Here is a 23,539-nt window from a genome sequence, read left to right as displayed (position 1 = left end):
AGAGGATATCTTTCCTTTTTGGGGGGTGGAGGTACCAGGGTTTGAACTTGGGACCTTGTGCTTGCGAGGCAGGCGGTGGAACCACTGAGCTTAAGCTCCAGCCCAACTTTCCATAGTTTTTATGTTGTTGTTGTTGTTCTCTTTCAGGGTACTGTAGTTTTTAGTGTGGAAGTCTTTCACTTGGTTGGTTAGGTTAATTCCTATTTCAAGCTTTTTCATGCTATTGTGAAAGATATTCTTTCCCTAATATCTCTCTCAGTGAGTTTATTATTGGTGTACAGGAACACTGTTGACTTTTGAGTATTGACTTTGTATTCTGTTATGCTACTGAATTTGGTTATTAATTCTAGGAGTCTTTTTTAAAAATAAAAGAATGGTTTATTCAAAGGTGGGGAAGGGGGAGAGAGAGAGAGCCACTTGGGATGAGTAGAGAGCATTCAGAAGTGAAATACTCCTCTAAGAATGTTTTTGGTGGAATTTTTGGAGCTTTCTATGAGGCGGAGCATGTCATCTGCAAATAATGGCAATTTAACTTCTTCCTTTCCTAGTCATGTCTGTTTTATTTCTTGTTTAATTGCTCTGGCTAATTTTTCTAGGACTATATTGAATAGGAGTGGTGATAGTAGCCATCTTTATCTCGTTATTGATTTTAGAGGGAATGCTCTCAGCTTTTCTCCATTTAGTACGATTTGGCCATTTCTTTCTTATAGATGCCCTTTATCAGATTGAGATAAAGACCTTTTATATTTATTTTCTTCAGGGCTTTTTTTTAATCCTGAATGGATGTTGAATCTTGTCAAATGCTTGTGGTTTTTGTCCTTCTGTTTATATGGTATACAACATTTATTGATTTGCATATGTTAAACCATCCTTGAATTCCTGGAAGGAATTCTACTTGGTCATGTTTTATGATTTTTTTTTTTTTTTTTTTTGGTACCGGGGCTCAAACTTGGACCCTATTGGCACAGCTGAGCTAAATGATGATTTGCTGCATTGTTTGTCAGTATCTTATTGAAGATTTTTCCATCTATGCTTATTAAAGAGATTGGTCTGTAGTTCTCTTTTTTGGTTGGGTCCTTTTCTGGTTTTGGAATCAGAGTAATCCTTGTCTCCAGGAATGACTTTGGAAATGCTGCTGTCCTTTTGATTTCAATAAAGAGTTTGAGGAGTATTAGAGTTCTTCTCTAAAGTTCTTGCAGAATTCACCAGCGAATCCATTTGGACCTAGATTACTTCTTCAGCATCATTGACTGATCCTGGATTATTTAGAATTTTTATACCTTCTCAGTTCAGTTTTGGTATTCATATGTATCTAAGAATCTATCCATGTCTTTTGAATTTTCCATTGTATTGTAGTACATTTCTCAAGGAAGTTACCAGTGATCTGGATTTCTGCAGAATTTCTTGTGAGTTTTGCCTTTTTCATTTCTTAATTGCATGGATTTGGGTCTTTTCTTAATTTGGTAATATTTGCTGAGAGAGTTTGTCTATTTTGTTCATTTTTTCAAAGGACCAACTTTTTAATTCATTGCTTTTTGATTTGTATTGTTTTAGTCTCAATTTCATCAATTTGTGCTCTGATCTTTATAATTTGCTTCCTCATACTAGCTTTTGATTTAGATTGTTCTTGTTTTTTGAGGACCTTGAGGTACATTTTTAAGTTATTTATCTGAGCTTGCTCTGTTTTTCTGATGTAGGAATTCACCACTATAAATTTTCCTCTTAAGATTGCTTTCATTGTATCCCATAGATTTCAGTCAGTACTTAGTACTGGCATTATTGTTCAATTCTAGGAACTAATTTCTTTCTTAATTTCTTCTGTGAACCATTGATTTTTCAAGAGCGTATTGTTTAATTTCCATGTGTTCACATAGTTTCTGTAGTTTTTTTTTTTGCCATTTCTAGTTTCATTTTATTATGACCTGATAATATGAATGTAATAGTTTAATTTCTGTTGCATTTACTTAAGCATGCTTTATGGGCTGGAATGTGATCTCTTTTGGAGTAAGTCCCATGTGTTGCAGAGAAGAATGTATATTCTCTTGTTGGATGAAACACTGTAGATATCTATTAAGCTTTATTTGTGTGTGTGTGTAGGGGATTGAACTCAGGACCTTGCACTTGTAAGGCATGTGCGGTGCCGCTGAGCTCAGTCCCCAGCGTAAGTCCGTTTCTTTGAAGATTTGATTTGATATTTCTTGATTTTTTTTTTCTTTTGGTTTAGTTGATCGCTTAGTTTGTAACATTGGAGTATTGAGGTGCCCTATTATAATTGCATTGTTGCTTATCTGATTTTCCATGTCCATTAGTGTTTATGAAGTAAAGTGTGCTGGTATTTGGTGCGTATATTTATAATTGTCATTTCTTCCTATTGGATTGTTCTCTTAAATGGTATGTAGTGACTTCTTGTCTCTTCTGTTTCATTTTGGCTTGAAATCTACTTTGTCTGGAATTAGGATTGTTCTGCTTTTTCTGAGTTTCTGTGAATTTCTTTGCATTAAATGTTTTTCTGTCCTGTATCATTGGCTTTTGTTTCTCGATCCATTCTACCAATCTGTATCTTTTGATTGAGGCATTGGAACCATTTACATTGAGAGTTATTACTGAGAAGTATTGTTATTCCTATCATTGTGTTATTTTTCTGTTGCTTATTTATTTTTCCTTTTGCTTAGCAAAAGGTCATTCTGCCAGGTATATTCATTCTTTTTGACATTGTTGACTTCATTTTTCTTTTTAAGATATTATTGTGAATTTTTTTTTTTTTTTGGTACTGGTTATTGAACTCTGTAGTTTGAGCTTATGAGGCATGTGTGGTGCCACTGAGCTAGATCCTGGCCCTCATTTTGAATTTTTTGTAGTACTGGTTTGGTGGTCATGAATTTCTGGATGTGCCCCTTTTCGTGGAAATACCTTATTTCTCTCTCTCTTTTTTTTGGAGACAGGGTCTCACTATGTAGTTGAGACTGACCTGGAACTCATTATGTAGCCCAGGCTGGTCTCAAACTGTCTCAGCCTCCTGAGTGCTGGGATTACAGGTGTGTGCCACCACACCTGGCTAGATTTTTTTTTTTTTTTTTTTTTTTTGGTACCAGGGATCGAACTTGGGCCCTTGCACTTGCAAGGCAGGCGCTAGAGCCACTGAGCTAAATCCCTGTCCCTTTCTCTGTCATTTTGAAGGAAAGTTTTGCAGGATACATTAAGTCAGGGTTGGTAGTTGTTATGTTTTAGGGCTTGAAACACTTAATTGCAAGCAGTCCTGGCCTTTAAGGTTTGTGTGGAGAAGTCTGCTGTAATTCTTTTTTTCTTTTTAAAAATCTTTTTGGTACTGGGGATCAAACTCAGGACCTTGTACTTGCAAGGCAGGCAGTGGCACCACCGAGCTAAATCCCTTGCCCTGTAATTCTAGTAGGTTTACCTTTATATGTTATGTGTTGCCTTTTAATGGCCTTTAACATTTGCACTTTTGATGGACTTGTACTTTGAGTATAATGTGGCACAGAGAGGTTTTCTTTTGGCCATACCTATTGAGGTTCTGTATGTCTTACTTATCTGTACATTTGTTTCTTTCCCTGTATTTGGAATGTTTTTTGGCTTTATTTCTGTGAGCAAGCTTTTATGCCATTTCTGTTGTCTTCTGATTTTTTCACTTATTACACATTACTCTTTGATTAGTTTTCTGTCCTCTAGCAACTATTGGACCCATTTTTCATGTTCTCTTGTTGTTTTAAGGTATCTTTGAATAGTTGGTCTTTGACGGCATCTAGGTCTTCTAGTTTTGAAATTCTGTCACACTCAGAAAACAAAATAAAGGGGCCAGAGATTTAGCTCAGTGGTTCTGCTGCCCACCTTGCAAGTGCAAGGTCCAGAGTTCAATCCCCGGTACCACAAAAAAAATTCTCTGTGATTTTGAATCTGAGTTTTTTTTTTTTCCTGCATCTGTAGTTTTGGGGAGGTATCCAAGTCAAATTTGTCTTTGCTCACACTGGTTTAAAAAAAAAAAAGGCAGTCAAAATCCAGATCCATGCCAGATACAAAAACCATTAGGAAGTAGGATTAGGGCAAGAGAACCAGATCCAGAGCAGTTTAAGCTGACCTTGGCCTTTGGGCTGGGACCTGTGTCGTTTACCTTAAACCCTTTGGGACCTCCAGCTTGATCATGGCTCCCTGACCATGGCTGTCTCACACAGTCACTGTGGGAGCATAACATTGGAGAGCCCTGAAGTGAGGCTGTCCTGCAGCTGCTCTGAGTCTCAGGTTCAAACCATAGATGGTGGACCTTTTAGATCTTTCAATGATGAAAACACCCAATTGTGACTCATGTTCCATGGGTTTGCCACCACTGCCATAGACTTTTACCCACAGTAGTGCCCAACTAAGCATTCTCTCCAGGGATATTGTGACACTTGGACTAGAGTCACCGGCTGCCTGTCAAAGGACTCATATGTGCTTTCCCTATAGCTTATAGTGCCATCCATTCCAAGCCACATTTCTCTCTGAATCCCTCTGGGAGTCCCAGCTTTCACCTTGTCTTGTAGATTCCTCTCCTTTCCCACAAGCCATGAGCTTGTGAGAAAGTGCACATTATCCCTTCTCTTCGCTACATTTTGTTCTTTTAAATTTCTTTGTAGGCTTTAATTTTCCTGGTTCCCAGGGATCTACTTTTTTTTTCTTTTCCAAGTTGTTCATAGTAATCTGGATTCTACATTAGGGGCATGGTGGTGCACTCCTTATAATCCCAGCACTTGGGAGGCTAAGGCAGGAGGATTGCTGTGAGTTCAAGGCCAGTTTGGGCTACATAGTGAGTTCAAGACCAGCCTGAACTATAAACAAAACAAAAAGTACACATCCAGTGTCTGGATTCTGACTATTGGAGAGGCTGAGTTGTTACTTACGACTCTGCCATTTACTTGCAAGTTCAGGTGTTTCTTACTATGCTTTTGCCTTTGTGTATGAGATTACAAGAAAACGAAAGAGTTGCTCCTTTAAATGAGATCAAATTTAATGGCTGAATTTTTAACTCTTCAGTTTCCTGACTTCATGTGGAGAAAATATTACAAGAAATTTGACTTTTAGACTAAGCTACCTACTAACCTGATAACATTGGGAATGTCAACCAAAAGGCATTGAATTTACACGGCATCTTTTTATTTAGTGTTACTTTGCTGATATATTTAACCTAAGTAAAGTTAGTCAATCCATGATCAACTTTGAGGACAAGATTTACTGACATAAATGACTTTTTTAGAGGGTTTTTGAAGGTGGTTTTGCTACTTCAGCTAAACTAGATCCATGATGCTCCTTGTTGTTTATAATTTTAACAGTACAGGTTAGTATGTGTTTAGGATCTGTGAAAAAAACTATCAGTATCTATGCTTCTGAAGAAGACTGGTAAAAATGCACTTGTATTTAAAGTTTGTAAATTTTAAGAACTTGCAGATAAATGAGCAGTTATTGTAGTGGAAGTATTGTAGCTAGCACTGTGTTACTTTGTGGCCTAAAACAAGGAATGATTTCTTTGTAGGAATGGAACACAATTTTCTTTCCTTTCCTCCATTGAAATTATCTTTTGGTTTTGTCTTTTCTTTTTCTACTTGTCAATTTTATTAGGATGAAGTAGGATGATAAAGTTATCATTTGTTGTTTCTCACCACTTTGAAAACCAGAAAAGCATTTATGCCTAAGGTTGATCTTCTGACCTTTTCCCCAAAGTTCTTGTCCTATTGTTTTATGTCCTGTTTACCTTTCCTTGATAATTGTGGTAGAAGTAGGTTGCTATTTCCTCCTCCACTAGCAAATGGCCCACCTGGTGGCCTCTGCAGTGCACTCTCCTGAACTCAACTTCGGCAGAGAGACCAACTGCTATCCTGTGAATGTGTTGGGAATTATGTTTCTCTAGCATGTTCTGTGATGCTGTCTGAACACAGTTATCAGCCTAATCATTAGAAAGACACAGGCATCTGTGCCTTCTACTGTGGGCCATGGTGCTTTTGAGTTCAGTGTCAGCCCTGACACAGATTTCTCCTGAGTGAGGTGTGAGTCTGGCGTAGGTGAACCCACCCAATCAATACAGATCTTGGTCCCATTGATAGTAATGCAGGCATATTGCCATATTTCCTTGAAAAAATTTAAAGATTTATTATCTAACAACTTGTTTTGTAAAGGAGCTTCTTTGAACTTCTTCCCTAAAACTCTTACATATTAAATACTGTGATCATCCACTTAACAGCAAAATCTGATGCTCAATAAATAATCCATTCATTACATCACATGGATATATCTTTATAGATCCTTCAGTAATATGCTGTGCAAAGTTTACTTTTTCTGTTCCTGCACATTGTGACTAACACTGTAAATAAATCTTGCCTTTCATGATCTCTAGCTTCAAAATATTTTTTGAGGCAGATATTTATGGGTGCCCAAGTCAGAGTATATTCCTACCTGACCTAATATGGGTAGAATTAGCAAAATATGTACTTGTAAAAATATGTATATTTTATACAGATTATAACCTTTTCTTTTACTTCTGACTTTAATATGTTTTATTAGCATGCTTTTGGTAATAATGATAACAGGGTCTATTTGTTTGAGTGGTGAAGCTCCTGACCAATAAAGTTTTGATTTAGACATTACATGACATAAGTATGTCTTACACTCTGGTTCAGGAATTCTACATTGAGCATCATTGACAGGTAGGAATAGCATTTAAATGATTATTTTTCTACTGAGGATTTTTGTTTGATGCTATCATCTTGTCATTTATTGGTCATAAGTGGCCTTTTAGATGGCCTCATCGTAGCCTTCATAGTAGACTTTCTGTTGATGTTTCCATTTGTAACAAAACAAGTATTTTATTTTTAAGTTGAAAATAAACTTCATTGTTTAGGGGATGGAGATGGAAATTGAAGGCGTATTTGCTACTTGCCTTCTAGATTGACTGTTTTGTCAAATGTTTTTCTAAGTAACCCAAAAGAATAAGTTTCTCTAATTCTTTAAGAATTAACATTTCAGTTTTTAAATTTATTATTACGTGTTACTATTTTATGACTTTGTACTTTTAACTATGAAAGAGCCATGGGTGGCTAAAAACGCTGGTTTGCAATGGTTATTTAATTCATTAGTGTTCTGAAGAATTCTAGTTAGAACTCATTATTTGTCATTTGTTGCTGATGGTAGCAGTTCTGTGTGAAAATGTGTTCTCTACTTTTTAGAAAAGGGTTACTTTCAGCTTTTTGTAGTATTGTATTTTTAACAAAATATGGCTGAGGTACTTTTTAACTTTGAGAATTTCGAGTCAACTTTTTTTTATCCAATAAAGTATATTTTCTTTTCTAAGAAGGAAAAAAAATCTGCCAGTGTCACACTTTTTAAAAGTATGTTATAGGTCAATGTGAAACTTTATGTGTGGCAAGTTGGCATTTTACACTGTAAAACTTAACTGTGGGGATTTTTTTTTTAATAACCTTTATTAAAAGTTATCAGTGCTGGATGTGGTGGGTTATGCCTGTAATCCTAACATTCAGGAGGCTAAGGCAGGAAGTCAGCCTGAAGTACATAGTGAGACCCTGTCTCAAAAAACCTGCACAAAAACACAAAACCAAAAGAAAGTTATCAGAGTATTTTCTTTTCTAAAAATCAGTATATGGGGCCGGGGATTTAGCTCAGTGATTCCACTGCCTGCCTCGCAAGCACAAGGACCTGAGTTTGATCCCTGGTACAAAAAAAAAAAAAAAATCAGTATATGTTTGCAGTATAGTGTTTACATTCCTTGTGTGCATTTGGTACATTTACATATCTTAATTCCTTTCTTTGTCCCCTTTCCCTCTCTTCTCTCACCTCTTCTTATCTCTTGATCCCCTTTCTATTTGAGAAAGTTCTATCTTCCTACTTCCTATTATCTTTTATTTTGTTCTTATAATTTGGGTTTCTCATATAAGCAAAAACCATGTAACATTTAACCTTGTGTATCTGATTTATTTCACTTAGCATTATATTCTCAGATTACATCCATGTTCTTACAGATGACTCAAGCTTATCTTTGTGGTAGAGTAGTACTCCACTGTGTGTAAATACCATAATATGTTCTTCTGTCATTGGACATGTAGGCCACTTTCAAGATTTAATTTATGAATTGTGCTACTACAAACATGGGTATGCGTGTATAGCTTTAATATAATGTCCTTAACTCTTTTGGGAAGATATCTAGTTGTGGAATAGCTGGGTCACATGGAATTTTTAGTTTTAGCTTTTTGAGGAATCTGTACTGATTTCCATAGTGGTTGTACTGAAATTAGAATTATGGAAAATTAATATGTGAAACTGAAATTTTATAAAATACTCTCTGCATTTTGTTTAGACCAGCATGTTTTGGAAATTTGATCTTCACTCATCATCCCACATAGACACACTTCTAGAAAGAGAAGATGTAACACTGAAGGAGTTAATGGACGAGGAAGATGTTTTACAGGAATGTAAGGCTCAGAACCGCAAACTTATAGAGTTTCTGTTAAAAGCAGAATGTCTGGAAGATTTAGTCTCATTCATTATAGAAGAACCACCTCAAGACATGGATGAAAAGATCAGATACAAGTAAGAAAATTCAATTTTCTCTTTAGGGTGGGACAAACTGAAGTGAGGGTAGAAGATTATAGTCATTGCTAGGACTCCAGAGTCACTATAGCTGTGGATAAAATGTTAAGATGTTCAACAGTGACAGTCTCAGTGGGATATATAGTCCATTTGAGAACTAAGTCCAACAAATTACAGGAATCTAAAAATGACTTTCGTATTTCAGTCAGAAGGTTTTGTGGAAGGGCAGCATGTTTATAAACAGCGATGACCAATTTCTTTAAATAGTAAGACACTTCAATATCTTCACTTTACAGATAGGAAGCCAGAGATTATCTGACTGCCCAAGACTGAAATGAACAGTATACCTGACTTGGAGCTTGGGTTGTGAAGAGCATTGTTGATATAATAAGTCTACCTTCTGTTACCTGAAAATTAGGGCATGGGCCTTGGTGAACATTAGTGAACTCAGGACCTTGCGCTTGCAAGGCAGGCACACTGCTGCTGAGCTAAATCTCCGGCAGCAAAGCTATATTTAAACAGGCAACACCATGGATAACTACAGCAGATTTCTCTACTTGTCACTGGTTTAATCTGTTTACGAACAGAATGACACAGTACATTCCTTTATTACTCCTTTATTATAGAATCCTTTATTCTAATCATAGCTTGTAACACTTGGTATATATACTCCTGGAAGCCCTTTGTTGTGAGTACTCCATAGGAATTTTAAGTATGAGGGTTTTGTTTACTTCTCCATATCTTACTCTATTGAAATAGCTGGCACATTCCCTCCACCCCTTTCTCCTTTCCCTTTCCTCCCTCGTCTAACCCTCTTCAGATTTCTGTTCTTTTCCTCTTGGAGAGAATGGTGCTATCAAGGAAGTACTATTTGTTAATGACTTCAGATTACTGTTACTTGCATGTTCAAAGATGTCATAGTCTCTGCTGGCCATAAAAATTTACAGCTAGCCTTCAATCAGAGAGTAATACCTTAGAAAAAGAAGAAGAAAGACATCTGACAATAAAAATACTAATGTGCTCCCATTCCCCAAAAGAGAAGACACTTTGCTATTTTGGAATTCCATCCACAATGAACTATCATGTGCATAAGTGCATGAGCCTGCCCACCTGGAAGGGGTATATACCTCCTATTGTAAGTGTTCTGAGAACTTGGGCAAATGGCTTATCCTTGTGCTGAATGAAGCTAAGAGTTCTTTTACCGGGTAAGAGTAGACACACTTTATGTGAAGTGCTTACTTTATCAAGAAGAAATGGTACCTCCCTTCTGTCCCAACCGCCCGTTACAACACATGATGGGATCTGCAAGTTTGGTGGTTATTTTGCTTTTCATCTGTGTTTTTGTGCTACTTTTGAAGCTTCAGGAGCAGTTGTGCCTCCCTGGATGCATAGTGTCTTGGATTTCTGAATGGCACCTACCTTGGATGACCCAAACAGCTATATTAGCACAGAGAAGTTATTTAGAAGGGATTTGAAACCTTTTCAGTATTAAGATTGACTGTCGTCACCCAAAGAAGTTGAGGGTTTTGTAGTTTTGAGATGATGGAGTGGTGGCTGTCCTGGGATAAATCAGATAGAAAAATAAACCCATAGTTTATCAGATGAGTCCTCTAGAGAAGATCGGAACTATAGAAGGTGGTGAGGTGGAAGAGAGAGTTCAGGAAATGGCCTTCTTATTAAGAAGGTGCCATTTGGTCAGAGTTGTGCAGGAAATGAGGGGGTTGCTGTGTGGGTACTTGGCAAGGTACTTCTAGGTGGAGGGAAAAGCAAGTACTGAGGCCCTAAATTGTTCTCTAGTAACACCTGGATAACCAGAGAAAGGTCAATGGGAGGAGACAGGACCAGGGATGAGGTCAGAGTAGCTTCAGAAACAGGCCATACAGGGCCTGGTTGGCTCAGTTAGGACCTTACCCAGGATGAGATAGAAAGCTGACAAAGGATTTTGAGCAATGGGGACATTGCCTGACTTTGTTTTCCGGGGTCACTCTGTCTTCCAGCAAACTGGACATGGAGGGTAGGAGGAGAAGTGATTTTTATCGAGCATTGGCAAAAGAGAAAAGTTGAGTGTCTGAGCTGGGGAGAGTGGTCAGATGAAGATATATTAGATGAAGTTAGAACTGAAAGTATGGTCAGGAATGACTGCCAGTGTTTTGGCCTGAGCATTTGAGGGGTACAGTGGCTTTATGGCACTGAGGATAGATGCCAGGGAAAGGTCAGGTGTTTGACTTTGGCCCTGTCAAGTTTGAGATGCCTGATGGTTTTGAATGAAGATAAGAAGTAGCAGAAGATGATGGGGACATGTGATGCCTTGAGGCTGGATGAGTTCACCTCCAGAGATCTGAAGCAGATAGTGGCTGGAGGCACAGGCTCAGTGGCTGGAGATCTGGAGCCTTTTGACTGAAAAGTGTTCTACATAGGGATTGAGGAGTGGCTAGAGGTGAGAGCAGAACCAGGAAATGCTGACACCTTGAAAGCTACAGAAGACAGACTTCAGGGATGAAAATGGGACAGTGGTTGGTCTACTGCCCACAAGAAACCTCTGAATTTATCATATAGCATTATGGGCACAGTTGGTGCAGGTCCTTTGGAGTGCCTAATGAGAAAGCTTGGCTGGACAAGGAGTGTAAAACAAGCAGAAATTGCTCCTTTGTATTTTCTGTACAGAAGGAGCAGAGAATGATTGGTAATTCAAAGCAGATGTGGAGTCTGGGATGTTTTTGTTTTGTTTCCTTAAATGGAAGACATGATGGTCTCTGTATATGCTGGTGAAACTGGTGCCCACCAAGGTTGTGGACTATTATCTAGAGGTGCTCTGCATTGGAGAAGGTGGAAGGGAATGCAATTGAGAGGACAAGTTGAGTGTGGCCTTAGCAAGGACAGTCCCCTTATGTAAGGAAAGGAGGGTCCCAGATGCAGGTCAGGGTGCTGTAGGGCTGGGTTCTCTGGTTGCTTCTCTGTCCTCAATACAAGGGAGCAAGGTAGGGAGAGGGATCTTGCTGAAGGTTGGAGTGGAGTGCACCTTTGGGTGCTTTAGAGATTTACTGAATGATGCAGAGGGAGAGACAGTAACCCTAGCCTGTCTGTAATTGAACTCAGCCTTCCATGTAATGCCTAAGCCCCACAATGTCTGCTTCTTGAGTAGATCATACCTGCAACTCATCCATGGAATATGAACAGTTTTAAAAGATATTCAGCCCTGCTTTGGAGCTTCTCCTCCCAATCAGAACACACCTGTGCTCTGGGATTGAGTTGGGTGCCATTTACTAATCCTTTATTTGCCAAACTTTTCACATTGATATGGTTGAGACATTGTGTCACCCCAGCCCCTTACAGCAAAATTTCTGTATTTTGATAAATGAAATTATAAAGAGGAATGCAAATAGCTATCATTCATTAAACACTTTTTGCCAGCCCCTCTTCCCAGTATTTGTATATATTACCCTTTTCCAGAAGATAAAGACTATTGTCCTTATCTTATTATGAATTTGGAAACTGAGGCACAGAGAGATTAAGTAACTTGCCCAAATATATTTAGCTTGAAAATAGGGGAGTTAGGATTTGAACCTAGATAGTATGACTCCTTGTACCTCTAATCCTGTATACTTCCATCTCTGGGATAGTGGTTATTTTATAGGAATTTATCTTACAGCTTCTTTGAGCCCCCTAAGGTGAGAGGGGCTTTATTTGAGCCAGAACCCTCCAGAAGATAGTTATTTGGTAATGTGATCCACATGTTACACAGTTGCCAGGTCTGTTTTCTTTCTTTTCAGTCCTCCTCCTACAGATTCATTTTGGGACATTCTCATACTGTGGTCTTACCCCAGGCCCTCTCAGGTGCTGTGGCTTTCTGTATGTTGCCAGTTGCCTCTGAGCCAGGGGTTTCATACCAGGCAGCTATCTGCTTGCCTTGGATGCCTCCAGGTGTGTCACACACATTTATACCTACAATTTTCACCTCTCTCTTGTCATTGAACTCTTTTGTTACTTCCCTATCCTGGTCAGCATTTGAACTTGCCATTCCTGGTGACTAGTTGGGGCTGTGGCTTCTGGCTGCTTGTTAAGGAGCAATGTTGGCTCATTGAAATGAACTATGAATGAGATACAGCATCATCTGGATAGGCCTTGGGTCTCCTCTGTGACTGTTGAAATAATGAGAAGTGTTAGTGATGAGTGAGTAGGAAAGATGGAGCTGCTGCCAGTTCCTTTTTTTTTTTTTTAAGTGGATAGTCTGGTTGTCAGAGGTACACAGACTTGAGTGGATATAGATATTTCTAAAACTGAAGGTTCCATAGAAGAGTCGGGATGCATACAGAGCCAGATACCCTGCTGCTTTCTGTGGGTCTTTACTCTGCAGAATCAAATCATAGTGAGTAAGGACAACGGACTGGTTTGATATCCCTACAAGTCCCCAAAGATGGACAGTGTGGAGAGCATGGTTTTTGTATATAGCTTCCCCCCTGGGGTAACTCAAGCTCATGTCCTTTTTTATTCCTTTCAGTATATCAGTATATTTATTCTCTTAAAATATAATGTAGACTGGACACTTGATAGCTTATCAAAACAACTTCATAGTACTATTTGAAACCAGTCTAAAAATAGTGGTAGCTGGTCTAAGTGTCTGCAGTGTGGGTGTGGTAGTATACAGTGCAGTTTCCTGGAAACCAGTGTCCCACACAGTTGTCTTGTATACTATGTCACTGTTGTGCCAGAACAGGCTGCTGATCCTTTCCTCCAGTGTCAGTCTCTGCCCTCCCTGGTAATTGAGAAGGCCTGTTCCCTCTGGCAGGACCTCCCTAGGCTTGAGTCCTTAGTGTTCTCTAGTTTCACTGAAAAAATATGTTCTTGTTATACTTGGTTTAAAAATTTAGACGAAGTAGAAAATTCATTTTATTTTATTTATTTTTTTGGTACCGGATTTCGAATTCGTGTCCTTGCGCTTGTGAAGCAGGCTACCGAACCGCTGAGCTAAATCCCCGGCCCCTGAAAATTCATTTTAAACTAGAGGTCAATGGCATGGATTTTAGTGATTTTTCTAATTCCTGATAGATGATTTTGTTGCTTTTACAAAAGTTTAGGAAGTCTTCCTGATTTGTGTTTTACCTTATGTAATTAAACTGTCACTATAGATGATGATATACTATCCTGTTCTTCTAGGTATCCAAATATATCTTGTGAGTTGCTTACTTCTGATGTCTCCCAGATGAATGATAGACTGGGGGAAGATGAATCCTTGCTAATGAAATTATATAGCTTCCTCCTAAACGATTCCCCCTTGAACCCACTACTTGCCAGTTTCTTCAGCAAGGTGCTAAGTATTCTTATCAGCAGAAAACCAGAACAGGTAAATATTGTTTTCTAGAAGGTAAGTATCAGGGTTGATCATCCCCAAGATGGTCCCCAAGTATGTTGTTGTAGTCTTCTGAGTGTGCCTTTAAGTTCAGGTTCTCTAAAATATTTCAAGCCTTAAACATTCTAAGCACTTACCTAGCAGATTTATACATTAATGAATATTTTTCACATGGCATATTCTTTCTGTATGTATCAATTCTCAATTTGTTAGCGTGCTTTGATTTCCTCATTTGACAAGTAATTGGAAGAATGAGGGTTATTGGGTACCCATTTGTGAAGATAGCCCTATGACCCAAAACTAAGCAGTTGAGTATGTGAGCAGAGTCCTAGTGACCCCAGGTACCAAAACAGATGCTTTTGCTTTGTTTCCTGTTAATGATTACAAAAGAAGTTTAATGCTTACCCACAAAGGGATTGATGTTTGGTTTGTACAAAATGCTGAATCTATTTTGAATCTACACAGAAATTTAAATGTTATTTTGAGACATCTGGATATAGGTGGCCATATACTTATGTAGCTCTATTGTCTTACCTAGTAGTACATGTCAGTAACTTCACTCTTCTGCTAGCAGCCTCCTCTTTCTCTTCTTATTTCTCCTCCTACTATTGCCTCCTGTTGTTTTTCAGTTGATTGGTTGGTTCTTTTGTTTGGGGGGGTCTTCTTTGTTTTGTACTTCAAGTGCACTTAGGGGGCACTTTCCCAGATATCTATTATATGCAGTGGTTCTGGCAGCAGTAGTACCAACTGGAGATGTGTTAGCAGTGAATGTTCTTGGGTTTCTCCCTAGACTTATCAAATTAGAAACTCTAAGGGTGAGGCTTGGCAATCCAAATTTTAAGCTAGTATTGTCACTCACTGTGATGCACGCTAACGTTTGAGAACCACTGTTATAGTACATATGGGTGAAGAAGGATCTGCTTACCAGGAGATTATGGTCCATTTATGGGAATAGGTACTCAAGGAACAACTAGAGCATCAAATGGTCAAGTACAATGTATGACAGTCTTGTCAGAATTGTAATAAGTGGGCATGATGACTTAGGGTGACAGTGGTCAAACCTGTAGGCCTGGCATCTTTTGTGGTGGAAAACAAGCTCATGTGACCTGCCCTTGCTATCAGCACAAGGGACTGGAACTATTTTGGGCCCAGTATGTTCTGTTGTGTGCCAAGGCAAAGTGGATACATACATGCTTTATTTTAGAAGGACGATTTCATTCTTTTATGCTTACAATCAAGTAGGATAACTTCCTTAACTATTTTGAAAATAAGATTCTTTTAGGTAATAATATCCACCTCATGGTTTTTAAATATAGATTGTCTTCTGTTTTTTCCTTCTCTTAGAAATAAAAATATTGCTGGCTATTTTAGGAGAGTGTAAGTCATTCCATCTCCCAATACTACCAGTCACATCTGAGATGGTTGTAGCCATTACTGAGAGGTTATGTGTCATTAGACTTTCCTCACATCTGTGCTATTGGAACCAAAATTTGTGAGCTGTAATTTTAAGTGTATATATGATATAGAGAGCAAGAATACATTTAAGACTTTTCTGGAGCTCTGAGTGTTTGTCTTGGACCTCAAAGTCAAACATATTATCTATGTCACAGTGATGGCACATGTGGGCATGTGAGACAAGCGCCCTCTGAGCCTGTTGCTCATTGTATTTCTCTGTTCTGAACTCTGGATAGTAATGAGAGGATACACTCCTTCCTCTTTTAGCTACAGAGAAAGCCCAAACTTCTCACCTGTCTATACTTTGAGTTATAAGTATAAATAAAGATTTCTTATTGTATACTAGTTAGACAACTGCAAGTAATGACAAAAATTCCATTGTATTTGGCTTAGCCAGTAAAGATATTTTTTTATCCCATAAAGCAGGGGGTCTAGCTGTAGGGCGTCTTCAGTGTCATATGAGTTAGCCCCTCAGCAGTGTCATCTGTAATACAGGCCTTGTCCTCACTATACTATCCACAGTACTGACTGAGGTTTGTACTTTTAGGCTCTAGATTCGGTGTTTCTGTTATTGAATCATGACGTATTTGGTCATGTGTGGCATTTTCCTTTTCTCTTTTCTGTCCTTTCAAAAGCTATGATGCTCAACTGTGAGAGGAATAACTATCTTATTTCTTAAAGGCTTATGTCATAGTATTTAGCCTCATTGTCTAGAGAAGTAATGTGTAATAGTCCTATATTTATACTTAATCATGTGAAGCAGTTCTAAATTGTCATTTTATACTATTGAACTTTTATATGGAATAATGGAAAGCCTGTGGCTTTTGCAGCATGCAGATTTGAGTTTAAATTCTAAGACAGCCACCTTTTAACTCTAGAAGATACTTAACTGTCTGAGCCTTGGTTTTCTTATCTATAACATTGGTTTATTCAGTCCCCACCTTTCAGGGCATAGTGAGATTCTGTGATAGCAGCTGCCACACTGGCCATGCTGCTCTCTGGGACATGTGGTGGGGTTTTGATAGATGATGGGTGCACAAAGACAAATCAGAAGGCACACGAAGCTGTGCAGCAAAGAGCGATCATCCTCTTCTTCCAGTGCAGAGGAGACCCAGGACAGAGTCCTCATTTCCATTGCTATTTCACCCTCCCTCGGCGTGGCTCTCAGCCTCTTCTTCCACCAGTCACCCTTCTTGTGTTAATCAGGTGAATTGCTGAAATGAAATCCAACTCACCTTTGTCTAGCAGGTGAGTTAGTTACTTTGAAGTAGAAATCTTTATGTTTTGATTTTTTTCTTAGTTATAGAGTATTATTAGGATTTTCAATATTCTGCTTTTTAATGAAATTGTTTTATGTCCATAAACTATAAAATGGTATATTTTCTTGTTCTTAATAGGTCTGTTAAATTTTTGACTCCCATTCCTTGAGAATTAAGAAAAAGAAATAAAATAGAATATTCTGTCATGTTTTATTTGTATTAGGCATATATGCTCTTTTGGGGAGGTTTTTTTTCTAAAGGGTTTTTGAATGTTGTAATTCTTAACCAGACTTTTCATTTTAATATCTAATTAGCACCAGCCCCTCCTCAGTTTGAAGTACTGATGGAATTTTGGAGGGGGTAGTGGTCAGGATTTGAAACATTCTAAAATTTGTAGTTTGGAAATTACATATCTTTTCAGTTTTTTATTTTTCTCCTCCTCTAGATTGTTGATTTCTTAAAGAAGAAACGTGATTTTGTAGACCTTATAATAAAGCATATAGGAACTTCTGCTATTATGGATTTGTTGCTTAGGCTCCTGACATGTATTGAGCCTCCTCAGCCCAGGCAAGATGTACTGAATGTAAGTAGAACTCTGACCTGTTGTCATTGGGAGGTGGGGTTGCTGGCATGTGGGCTACTGGGCTTCTGTGTGCTGGGGTGGGAGTGTGGGATCCCATGGGATGTAGGTTCGTATCAAAAGGGTTGTCTAGGGGACTTAAGGATAAGGAGGAAGTTGTTCAAAGATAAGAGATTCAGTTTTGCAGAACTAGGATCCAGGATGTGTGTGTTCCTAGGTCCTAGGGTTGTTGTGAGCAGTTCCTTCCCCTTTGCTGGTTTCTTTTTTTGTGGGAGTGGTGAGGTAGAATGGATTGAGTATTTATTATAAAACAATGGATCTGGTAGTAAGTTATTGCAAAAGTAAAAAGGCTGAGACCTTTAAATCTCATCTGAGTATGTTAAGAAGCTTTCCTCAGAGGAATGGACTGCCTGTGAAAGTCAGAATGGAGAGATATATCTAGGAGCAAAGGATAAGGAGTAGAAAAGAAGTTACCCGGAAAGAGACACTTTTAAGTTCAGGCAGATTGTGATTTTAGGATGTATGCCTTTTGAGTAGGTTGGTGTCTTAGGAGGAATTGGACTGGGATGGGGAAGGTATGAATGTCCTGAAAATAGGGCTTCTCAACTATGCCTTTTCTTTGTGTGGTATCCCTTCTTATCTGTCTACTCTTCTGGAGCCATTCCATATCTGTTCCATCTGTAACCCAGGAACCTTGAAACCTTCTCATCTCTTTGAAAATAAATTTTGTTGCAAATGCTAAATGTAAAAACCTAGGGTACAAGGAAAGACACAAGGGCCTACAAGAGGAGGGCCTATCAGATGGTGTTCCATCTAGGCACACATTGCTGAGCTGGGCGGGCCTTCATTTGTGTGACCAGGCATTGGTCATTGGACAAAACCAGCTGAATGTACCTAGTGGCCTTTGGGTAGAGGCCTTAAATGGGGATGCCTGGTTATTTTTAGGTGTTTTTGTGAAGTTGAGTGTTTTCGAGAGGTTCACGATTCTGGGAAACTGTTGAAGACAAGGAGATGGAGGGTACCCTTTATGTTCGGGTTATCATGGGGGAATTATTCAGTATGTTTTGGTATAATGGATTTATTTCTCTGGTCACCTCTGAGTTGAGTTTTAGGGCCTATATCCGAGGAAACAGATGTGCTTCTGGAGTGGGGGGGAAGGCTAATAAAGGGTTAGGTTAGAAGAAGGTTGATTAGAAACTCTTGATATCTTTTATTTTGGGGGTCTACAGTGAAGAATTATCTCAGAAATAGGCTTCTACAATTAGGAATTAGTTCAAAGTTAGGCTTGGAGTGTGAATCCTTACCAGTAGCTGTGGAGGGGGTAGCGGCTCATGTGTACATTTAAAAACATTATAATTGATATATTCCTCTGAAGGAGCCAGAGATGGCATCAGGTCTTTACCTTGCCTGTAGCAAATTGTGTTTGATCCTCCCCCTTACTACCAAATCTCTTACCTTCTTTGACCTTTGAGATTTGTTTTAGTGGCCTTTGATTTTTCCCAGTACCAGGGGTTTTAGTGCCCTTTTTACATAGCAAGTTACCTTGTTTATTATGGTGATTCAGTCCCGTTAGAACTAATATTAAGCCAATTGTTTTTTTGGTTTGTTGTTTTTTTAATTTTTCTTACTCCAATCCTCTTGATACTTTTATTCCCTGAATTTCATACAGAGATGAAGGAGAGATTGCTGTTTTATGATAATAGCTTTTGCCAACATGGCAAGGCAGGTGAATTTACAGCCTCCATATTCCTGAAGTGGGTTTGTTTTATTTATAAAGTCCCTTTTTCATTTATCCTGTGCCCAACTGGTGTGTTTTTTCTTAATCCAGGGATTATACCAAGTATTTCTCTTCTCGATTCTTTTTTTTTTTCCATTGAGTTTATTGGTACTTTTTAAGTATACAGTACAGTTACATTCATCATTGGAATCTTATACATGACAGATCTTGGTTTTCATTTTTCCCCATACCTCTGCCCTCCCTTTACCCCCTCCACTCTCCTCTATTTACAGACTTTGTTTCCATTTTTTTCCTTTTCTCATATTTTTTCCTTTTCCCTTATTTCCTTTCCCCTACCCTTCCCACTTCCCTACATTTTTAGCCTTTTTCTTCCTATTTCATATTATCATTTATAAAATTTGGATCTTATTTACACTTGTAATTTTTCACACCAGAGAAATGATTTGGTATTTACACATGTGTCTTACTTGTTTCACTTAAGAGTATGGCCTCAGTATGCATCCATTTTCCTACGAATGACTCTAGTTTCTCATTCTTTGTTCTCTTCTTGATTCTATTAAAGCTCAGAGCACAACACACTGTTACCAAAAGTATATACATTACTTCCTTCTTAAAGTCCTCTCTCCAGCCTAAGTCCAGTTCCTTGGAGTGCTGAGTATCTGGGAATTAGGCTGTGGCTGAACGACTGTTGTATAGAAATTTAGTATGTGGATACTGTAATTTGGGGAGTTGTTGGTAATATATTCTGTTACTGTTACTGTTAATATATTCACTGAAATTTTCCTTGGGTGACTTTTAATTTTCTGTAGTGTTCAAAGTCTAGAGAAAATGTAACATTCTACTTAAAATGTAATGGATATTTCCAAATATGTTAATCTTCATTGGGGCTTGAACAAGAGCCACTCATTGCTATGATTACTTCTACAATGTGTTTTACAGTGGTTAAATGAGGAGAAAATTATCCAGAGACTTGTGGAAATAGTTCATCCATCGCAAGAAGAAGATGTAAGTTCTCTTGTGTGACTATAAATTTTATTTTAAGAAAGAACTGTTTAGGGCTAGGGATTTAGCTCAGTGGCACTGTGCCTGCTTTGCAAGCGCGAAAGAACTGTTTATTTGAGCCCAGAACATTTGTGTAAATGTGTAGGTGATCAGATAAAATAGGTAGAACAGTGATAGTCTGTATTTTTAAGTTGACAGTCTTCTAAACAGTATTATACACCCAGAAATTTCCAGAAATGTGAGGAAGGAAGCCCCTGGGTTCCACACTGTCTCCTCCAGAGTTGGATTTCATGCTAACCCTGCTTGTCTTCACTGCAAATCTCTATCCAAACCTCTTTTTCTTTTTACCCCTCTTTAGCCCAAATGATGTGGCCACATCTTCATTTGCTTTTTCTGCTCTGACAAAAGCTTTGCAGGCAGTACATCAAGGTCTTGGTCACTGCTGAGCCCCTGTAGTGACTTGGCTGTATACTTCCAGGTCCTGGCCTTTAAGCTCCAACAAGTTTGGCATTTGCTCTAGCTGCTAACCATTAACTTGGCAATGGGATTAAAGCTGGAGTTGAAGTTTTCAGCTTGAGCCCCGTGCTAAGGAGTTGCCTGTCAGGACAAATGGGTATGTGTTTCTGAGCTCTGTAAGGTCGTCACTTCAAGTGTCAGGCCAAGCCTTATGCTGATGACTTTGTAAACTTTTATTATTTACAGACATGGCATTTCCATATGGCTCAACCTCATGTTCACAAATAAGTTGGTTTAAGAATGAAAAGGGTATGTTTTGGGGCTAGAGGTCCTCCTTATATACCTCTCAGTTGCAGGTTAAGCTCAGTGGAGGAGCAGAGCAAAAGAAATGTGTAGTTAGGGGATATACACTTTCCAAGTGTGAACTTTCTGTGGAATTGGAGCTGATCTCTTCCCCTCTGGTAATTTCAAAGCCTTTTGGTACCTAGAGTGTATCTAAAGTGGGCTTTTAAAAAGGGGTTGTCACTTTTTCATCATTCCCTGTAGTATGTGCTCCCTTGCAGCAGTTGTTAATGGTTGCCAGAGCTGACATTCTTCATGCATCCCAGGGTATGTCTGTGCTGGGTACTAAAGGAGTACTTATACCCCTTTCTAGAAAGAGTCATCAGGTTAGCTGAGTTTTTAATTCCTCCCTCTTTGAGCAGGGAAATGCTGTCATTCCAGGACCACAGTACCGTTGCTCTAGATGTTTGGTCACTGCAGAATATGGAGAGCAATGATCTGAGCAGGGCCTACCTCATTTACGAGTGGTAAATGTCCATGAGGCTTGCTCCCCACTGGATTCATGTTCTTGAGCACAACTTCATTGCATAACAAAATATTAAGCTTTTCTACAAGGTCTGGGAGAAATCAATAAAGGAATAGTCCAGTCCTGAAGCAAAATTTTTGAGGAAGACAAAGCATTTTCCCTTCTTGATTTACAGGAAACTTAACTTTGCTTTTTGGCAAGAAAACCTATTGATATTGCTATTTTATATTAAGTGATAAATTACATATTAAAACTGTACTGACCAGTGAATATTCATTAAGGAAATGTTAGGCTCCTTTTTCCAAATGGTAGGTTTGGATACTCTGGTATGTGTTGCTCTCTCTGCTGGAGTATGCTTTTCTTGTACTAGGAACACATTGGTCAGCCTTTGAATTCAGTTGTTTTACATGCCACAAAATCTAATGAATGTGGATGCTGAGGTTTTACAGCTGTCCTATAAGGCAGAGCACATTATTTCTTAGCCATTGCTCTCTTCTAAAAGCTGTATTTGCTGAGAGTTTTTTTGTTTTTGTTTTTAAAGCTAGTGTATCTGTCTATGCTGAAAACAGTATTTTGGGGGACATATTTTGGGATATGTATTATAGAGGTTTTTCCTTGTCAGAATTTTTATCACATCTCCCTAAATATAGTAAGATATACTGTTCAGTATTGTGAAGTAAAGTTCATTATTAGCCTGGCTGAATGAAATGCTTCTTATTTGTTTTGGGCTGAACTGCTTACTGATATTTATGGCCACTGTTAAATTGTATTTTGTCTTAAGCCCTTCCCCCCTCATTTTTTATTATAAAGGTAATTTGGAACAATTTTGTAGCTGAAATTTTTTCTTTTTTCCTTTAGCGGCATTCAAATGCCTCACAGTCACTTTGTGAAATTGTTCGCCTGAGCAGAGACCAGATGTTACAAGTTCAGAACAGTACAGAACCAGATCCCCTGCTTGCCACTCTAGAAAAGTATGTTTAAAATTCTGTCCTTGAAATTCTCACAGATACTATTTGATGTGTTAATTTGTCAATGATTGGTTAAGTGAAGTGTTCTTGGTGTGGATGTCTTGCAAACACTTGCGGGTGGCATGAATATGAAGGAAACCTGTTTCCTTTCTCGCAGCATTTGTGACACTTGGGATACTGATGGGAAAAAGGTGAGTGAGTACAGTTTTTGTGTAGACTTTGAACCTCTTAAACACCTGTAGAGTAGAATTTTGTGGAAGCATCCTGTGATGAGATTGTCACATCACAGCTGTGTTCAATATCTCCTAGGGACTTTTTATGGAGAATAATCTTGTGTACCTATGAGTTTGACCTATGTTAGGTGGCAATTTTTTTAGAGATTTTTCTAAGGTTTACTTATTTTTCCATCTGACAAGGGGCAGCCTAAACAGTTATATCATGTTGAAAGGAAAGGAAGACACTTGAGGGATGGGATGCTATTTTTTCCTAGATTCACATATTTTTAGGAATAGTGTTTACTATCAACATGAGCATGCATTTAACTTCCATTCAAACAGCTAAAAGTTATTTTAACACATTCCAGATGGCTTGCACTAGATGCTAGAAGTGGTATAGTCATCCATATACCACTGGTAGTTCAAGCTGCCCAGCAGCAAGACATATGAATTATGGCCCTGTTGTGAGTGTGTTAATAGAGAAAAGTGAGACATTTCCCCACTTTGGGTTAATAATTGGAGAGTACACATTAGGTTAGCATGAAGTATGAATGGTAGTTTTCCTTCAGTTTACTTCCATTGGTTTGCTTTTTTCATTTTTTTTATTAGTACATATTTGCAGTATGTAATGATTACATTCCCCATGGAGAGTTGGTGCAGATACATAATACACCTTTTTTTTAATTCATGAAGTTTACTGGTACATTTTAGGTATACATTGTGGTCACATTCACTATTGAGAATTTGTATCTGTACATGATATATCTTGGTTCTTGTTTTTTCCCATTCCCCATTTCCTCTCTTTCACCCCTCCACCCCTCCCTATTTACAAAAGCTTTGTTTCCATTTTCTCCTTCTTTTCTCATTTTTTCTTTCCCTTCTTTCCTCCCACCCCAACTCCTAAGTTCCTCTTTCTTTCCCTTTGAATATTTTCTTCCTATTTCACATTATCTATTCTACATTTTGATCCTCATTTACACTTTCAGTTTCTCACACCACAGAAATAATTAGGCATTTACACATGTGTATCCTATTTATTTCAAACTTAAGAGTATGGCTTCAAGGTTCATTCATTTAGCTATAAATCTTTCGAGTTTATCATTCTTTATGGCTTAGTAGTTCTCC

General features: G+C 38.3%; 1 protein-coding gene across 20 annotated transcripts in view; it reads left to right on the top strand.

The window, feature by feature from the left end:
* Ppp6r3 (protein phosphatase 6 regulatory subunit 3) overlaps positions 1–23,539 on the top strand; it is a 142,450-nt gene that overhangs the window by 41,343 nt on the left and 77,568 nt on the right. For all 20 annotated transcript variants that reach the window (XM_033756756.1, XM_033756753.1, XM_033756749.1 and 17 more), the window contains exons 3-7: positions 8,354–8,586; positions 13,741–13,927; positions 17,093–17,230; positions 19,905–19,970; positions 22,090–22,202. In XM_033756756.1, the coding sequence (XP_033612647.1) occupies positions 8,360–8,586; positions 13,741–13,927; positions 17,093–17,230; positions 19,905–19,970; positions 22,090–22,202 (731 nt within the window). In that variant the 5' untranslated portion in view covers positions 8,354–8,359. The remainder of the gene's footprint in view (positions 1–8,353; positions 8,587–13,740; positions 13,928–17,092; positions 17,231–19,904; positions 19,971–22,089; positions 22,203–23,539) is intronic.

This window comes from Fukomys damarensis, unplaced genomic scaffold (genome assembly GCF_012274545.1).
Source record: "Fukomys damarensis isolate Sample0158 unplaced genomic scaffold, DMR_v1.0_HiC HiC_scaffold_27, whole genome shotgun sequence".
NCBI lineage: Eukaryota > Metazoa > Chordata > Mammalia > Rodentia > Bathyergidae > Fukomys > Fukomys damarensis.
This window is presented reverse-complemented; position numbering and strand designations above follow the sequence as displayed.